This window comes from Chaetura pelagica, unplaced genomic scaffold (genome assembly GCF_000747805.2).
Source record: "Chaetura pelagica isolate M959 unplaced genomic scaffold, ChaPel_1.0 scaffold314, whole genome shotgun sequence".
Taxonomy (NCBI): Eukaryota; Metazoa; Chordata; class Aves; order Apodiformes; family Apodidae; genus Chaetura; species Chaetura pelagica.
The window spans coordinates 985,557-991,546 of record NW_009953218.1 but is presented as its reverse complement, the minus strand read 5'-3'; the positions used below and the strand labels follow the sequence as shown (position 1 = coordinate 991,546).

The 5,990-nt window shown below is 45.5% G+C and overlaps 2 protein-coding genes across 2 annotated transcripts in view; one reads left to right on the top strand and one right to left on the bottom strand.

The window, feature by feature from the left end:
- CCT2 (chaperonin containing TCP1, subunit 2 (beta)) overlaps positions 1–2,387 on the top strand; it is a 16,625-nt gene extending 14,238 nt beyond the window's left edge. The window contains exons 13-15 of the mRNA XM_009997725.1: positions 470–569; positions 1,242–1,383; positions 2,086–2,387. Coding sequence (XP_009996027.1) covers positions 470–569; positions 1,242–1,383; positions 2,086–2,116 — 273 coding nt within the window. The 3' untranslated portion in view covers positions 2,117–2,387. The remainder of the gene's footprint in view (positions 1–469; positions 570–1,241; positions 1,384–2,085) is intronic.
- A 2,560-nt stretch (positions 2,388–4,947) lies between these two features.
- LRRC10 (leucine rich repeat containing 10) lies at positions 4,948–5,784 on the bottom strand. Its single transcript, XM_009997724.1, has one exon. It carries the CDS (start codon positions 5,782–5,784, stop codon positions 4,948–4,950), a length of 837 nt encoding a protein of 278 aa, XP_009996026.1.
- Between the last annotated feature and the right edge of the window lie 206 nt (positions 5,785–5,990).

Here is a 5,990-nt window from a genome sequence, read left to right as displayed (position 1 = left end):
CTGCATTTTAAATCAGAAAAAACATGTTAGTAATTGAAAGTCCACAGGAACATATTTCTTCCAAGAAAATTGAATTAAAGAGCATGGTAAAACTTGGCATTACCTTTTCAGTCAGTGCATGTAAGTTGTACTGCAGTCTGAAGAGAATGATCTGGTGGTTAATGCTTACCAGCAAGCCTGTGTTCTGAATATGAAAGCATTTCCCCAGTGCTTGTAGTCTGAAATTGTAAGAAAATATCTTTTTTTTTTGTCCATGTAAAATGGAATTACTGTCTTAACAGGGTAGCAGTAACATAAACAGAATCCTTAGGCAGTTTTTCCTTATCTTTGGGTCACTGTAACAGATCATCTGCTGTGTTTTTGAAACTTCCTCTTCCTGAAACTGAATAGTAATATCAAAGTGTGTTTCATGTTTACTAGGGATCAATCCCTGTGTTAATTGAAAGCAACCTGTGTTTTGTCCCTTTAGATCCCAACAATAATAGCTGATAATGCTGGCTATGACAGTGCAGATTTGGTTGCTCAGCTCAGAGCTGCTCACAGTGAAGGGAAGACTACTTACGGACTTGGTAAGGGGCTTGATATTACTTCTGTTGTTGGATTGGTGTTTGTGGAGGGGATTAGGCTTATTAAACTTGGTCACATCTGTTTGTCACTGATACATTTTGGCTGAAAGAGCTTAGTATGTTGATTTCTGTTTGGCTTACGTAGAAAGTAGGCATACAATGTTATGTTGCTTTATCATGGTATTAGGCTTTGCATAACAGAGTGCAAAGCTTGGTTTTTGAAGGGAATTATTTCCACCTGTAAAACCACTGGCCTGTCTTCCACTGACTCTAGTCATATGAAACTCAAGAAAAAAGGCACTCATTTAAAAACAAACAAAAAAACTCATAACCAATCCCCACGCCTCAAAAAAAGCTTTAAAAAGAAGTTGTGGAGAACAATTCTGAAGTTGATCTACTTCAGGTGAGAGTGCTGAGAGTTCTGCTGGGGTCTTGTCTCCTCTTCCCAGTCTATAAAGTTTTCATAATTTATTTTTTGTATGTAATTGCAACATGCTCAGCTTAACTCAGGAGTTGAGTTGAAAGGCTTTATTTAATACTTCCCTTACTATCAGTATGGTTCATTTGAGCAGGTAAGCTACCATGTTGTCAGCTCCATTGTAATCTCCTTAAAAAAACAAAAAAAAAAGGTTGAAAAAACCCATAACCACCAAAACCTCTTAATGTTTCTTCCAGATATGAGAGAGGGTGTCATTGGAGACATGGCAGTCTTGGGAGTAACAGAAAGTTTCCAAGTCAAGAGACAAGTTCTGCTGAGCGCAGCTGAAGCAGCAGAAATGATTCTTCGTGTAGATGACATCATTAAAGCAGCACCAAGGTATGACACGAGTATCTATGTTGGTCAGTGGGGTAGAGCAAAGCCTCCTTCTGTGGAAGATTAACAATGCTGGAAAGTTTTGTTCTAAAAATATTTCGTTTGGTCTGAAGACTGACATCTGACCTGCTGATGTTCATGTCAGATTATTTTTTTGCATTAGGTTATGGACAGGCCTTTAGAGTCATCAGTGCTCTTTAGTTAGCCTCTCTGAGGAATGCCTGGGTAATTGCTGGGTAATCTGGGTATGCACACCAACTACTAGTGCTGTATGTAATACTAAAACATCAGCAAAAGTGTCTGACCAGAATGTAAGGCATCGTGCTGCTTTTGGCAAGAATTGTGGTTAAATGCACAGCTGCTTCTGCAGTAGAATCTGCACCTAAAACAAAAGCACATTTATTAAAAGTTTGGGAGAAAATTCCTCTTGTAGTAGGCAGGTTATCTTGGGCGTGCCCTCTGCTTGCAGGCAGGTTATTCCAGGCATGCCCGTTACCAGGCAGTGTGCACTGTTCAGTGAATCACAGGTTTTCACTGTGGTCAGAGGTGGTGTCGTAGGGTTGAGGTGATAATGCCTTGGGTGCTGTGAGGTAAAGCTAGCACTGAACACAAAATATAAACTAAAAATTAAAAATAAGACTGGGTGAGGAGGATGGTGGACATGAGTGGGGACAGGAATTTTCTGATTTTTCTTTTTCTCCCCAGAAAACGGGTGCCAGACCATCGCCCATGTTAAATTGTCTTCAGTAGCTGAGGATATGTGGACCAGATCTCACCCAGCAATTTTTTTTTATGATCTAATTTCCGTGAGGTTATGGAACAGAAGCTTGAGACAGCAAATCGCCATCGGTGACATGAAAACAACCGTCTTCAGTTAATTTTAACTGATTTCAGGTTATATGTGTTGTGGGGAAGATGCACTTTCAAGTAAAATGGGCTTTATACAACCCTAATCCTTTTGTTCCTCTCCAGGTTCCACTTAAAATACACAGAAATAAATAAAAAAGGAAGTTCAAATCCATCAAAATGGTACTTGTCTTTGTGCAGAACCAAGAAGTGCAGTTCCGTGGGGAAGGCAGCGGTGCACATTTCAGTCCTCAGGCACTTCAAGTGGGGACCAGGTGGTCAGCACCAAGGAAAACCCCTTGGGCCTTTTGCAGCTTTGGGGTTCAGGTTCACCTGATGTGTTCAGCTAGTCAGGCTGGATAGGTTTTGAGTTGGGATCCTAGATTTAGGCACTGAAGTTAAATGTTACCCTGTTCTAGAAATGCTGGTGTGCTGCATATTTTTGGATGATGAAAATAAGATATAAATACGAAGAGGAACCTTTGCCAATGCCCAAAACTTCAGGGATTTCACAGCTTTGTTGTACCACAAATTTTATGTAGCTAGGATTTCTGCTGAGAGGGAGTGAGAGGAGGGTGCAGTCTAGGAGAAGTAGCATTCTGGAGCAGTATGCTTGTCTGTCAAGTACTGAGCTCAGCCCAACTTTACGAACATGCATAATAGCAGTTAGTGGAAAATGTGCCGGGCTGTATTTTGTAGCCTTTTTTGTTTTCCTCCTTTCACACCCTTTGTGGCCTACCTTTAGATGCTCTCCTACATAGCTGCTGCAAAGGCAACATGTTTCTTAACTGGACTGGTTGTGCTTGGGTCATAAGGAATTCTGTGATGCCTGCAGCAACCTTCACATAGGTTCTCCATGACTGTAAGCAGAGGTGAGTGGAGGCACCCTGTCTGCTTGGGAGCCTCTCCAGAGGTACCAGCAGGGTGTTGGGACCCTTCTGGCCCTGGCAAGTATACAGCACCTTGGTAAACACCAGGGGAACTGCCAAAGCAGGAAGATCGATTAGAAATCAAGAAAGTATCTGAGCAAATATTTTTCTCCCTTAGCTTTCCTGAAATGAAGAGGATCTGCATACAGAAATCCTTCCAAACTCTCCAGACTCATGCTCTCCCAAAGTGACAATACTGTGCAGAATCACAGTTTGTGTCTTCAACACAAACCATTTACAAGCAGGTCAATCTTTCTCACACCCCCCAGATAAAAGTACCAGGGCAGTTCTGTAGAAAATAAAACATGAAACTGGGATGTTAAAAAAGCCCCAAACTCTTGTCCTGCTCAATAATTTTGTAGGAAGAAACAGTTTGTTCCAACAAAGTTAGATGAGAGAGTTCAGAAAGAGAGAATTCAGTGAATGCCAAAGCTGGCTGGTTTAACTCAGCAAGATGCTAGTACACTTTATTTAATTTAATGACTACATGGGTGCCAGCCAGATCCAAATTCAAACTTCATTTAACAAGACAGCAAGTGCTAGCAGAGTCTCTGTATTTCCAGATAAATTTTCAAGCATGTAAATGACATAAAGCAGTCATGAACTGGCATAAAATCAAACCTCTTCTGGGAAGCCAACTGCTGCTCCTGCAGGCTGGGCTGCTGAGACACGGTGGTGCCACTGACAAGCAAGGCAGGGGAGGACATGGCAGTTCTGCACCAAGGGCTCCTCACCCTTTTTTTAAAAAAAAAAAAGCTGTATTTTGCCAAACTCAATGATCGTGCAATGGAATCAAAAGCTAAAAATGTCATTTTGAGCCCAATTTCTGTGTTGCACAATTAAAGCAAAGCATACTTAAATTAGTTCAGCACATTTCCAAGGGAATCTGAACCAGTCTGAGTTGCAAGCTGGGGAAACACCCTACTGAAGTCGTGAGTGAAGTTTGCTTCAAATTCAGTGTGAGCCTGTAGCAGCAGGCTCTCAGCCCTGGGTTTTATTCATACAGCTTTACCTTTGCAGCTCTTGTGGTTTTTCCATTTCATTTTCTTCTTTGCTGCTGCATGAAAACTCAGTGTGGATGGTTACCCTTTCAGGCAGCATAGCTGGTTAGATAAAAGGTAGCAGCAAAGCTGCTAGCTTTCCTCGCCATGATTTCAAATGCTGCTTGGTAATAACAAAACAGCGTGGTCACCGTTTCTCTGGGAAGAAGGCAGCAGTGTGAGAGGAGAGCTTGCTGGTATGTATGTGCTGTTTCCTTGATAGTGCAGCCAAGGCTCTGCTACAGCTTCCCACACAGCAGGCGGGGAAGCCTTCAAGCTGTTGCTGCTGGGTTTCAAATAAGTCATCAGAGAGGAACGTTGTGGGTAACTTTAAAGCTGTGACTCCCAGCAGTGCTCATCACCTGAAACAGTGGCTTCCAAATGAGCTCAGACACCTCAGCAAGGTGGAAGGGAGGACAACCCCATGGGCTTCCCATGGGTGAAGAGCAGCGAGTCCGTACGTGCACCGTACAATTCACCCATGGAAAACATCTAAACTGCATCTTCATCTCTACTGCAAACTCTGAAGTCGTTCCTACATGGGAGGAAGAGGAAAGGGAGGAAGTCTTTCCCCTAGAGAGTGCTCTCAGAAAGGGGTGTCTACAAGAGAGTTTTGCTGTCACCTGGCTCTAAACTCCTGAAGGCTAGCCAGGCAGCGTGGTACTCCCAGACACCAGCGAGGGAGGAAGAGGTAGAGGTGGGGCAGCGTCTGTGGGTGCTCTGTGCCCTTGGTCTGCATGGGCAGCTGAGCCTCAGCAGGGCTCGGCCTCTGGCTCGGGCTTGGCAGCAGCAGGTAGTGATGGTTTCTCATTAAGAGAGATTTCTATCACTGCCCCAGACCTCTTGCGGGGCTCAGGGGTCTCCTCTGACCACCTCCCTACCCTGCGCACCCCTTTGGCCACTTTGGGTGCGTTCCCGCAAGGGTTGTGATCGTAGATCACCAGCTTCAGGCCGGGCAGGTGAGCCAGGCTGGGGAAGAACCGGATGGAATTGCGATCCACATCGATCACCTCCAGAAAAGGCATGTCCAGGAGGACAGGGGGGAACTCGGACAGCAGATTGCCCGACAGCCAGATGGTGCGCAGTTCCCGCAGGCGGCGCAGCTGGGGGGGCAGCGTGCGCAGGGCGTTGGAGCCGGCGTGCAGGGTCTTGAGCAGGCTGAGCTCACACACCACCTCGGGCAGGAACTGCAGGCAGTTGGACTCGAGCCACAGGGTCTTGAGGTTCTGCAGGAGCCGGAGCTCGAGGGGCAGGCTGCAGAGCTTGTTGTTGCCCAGGTAGAGGATGCAGAGCTGCTTCAGCGTGCACACGACCAAGGGCAGAGCTTTGAAGTTGTTGAAGTCCAGCGCCAGGATCTGCAGGTTTTGCAGCTGCTCCAGCTCGGGAGGCAGGTGGTTCAGGTTGTTGTCGCTCAGGTACAGCTTAACCAGTTCCCTAAAAGAGCAAATGTGCAGAGGCAGCCGCCTCAGCTGCTTACCACTCAGATCCACCATTTTATCCACTGGCATCTCTTCTAGGTCTTCAAGGAGGTACTTTTGGCACCCATTGGAGGGCACAAAAGCAACTATGGCTTTCAGACTGTTGCCCATCCCAGGACTTCCTTTGTTTGGGGACCACCAGAGCCGCAAGGGACAGGGGACCTGCCTTGGTCTTCTCCTGCTGTGTACTGACCTGCCAGTAGCTTCGTCTTCCCAATATAAGGCTCTGTTTACATGGCACCAGCCATTAATCTCAAGGGCTCTGAAATGCTTCTGATAACTGAATGAGTGTTTGGTGACGGGGATTACGGACAGGA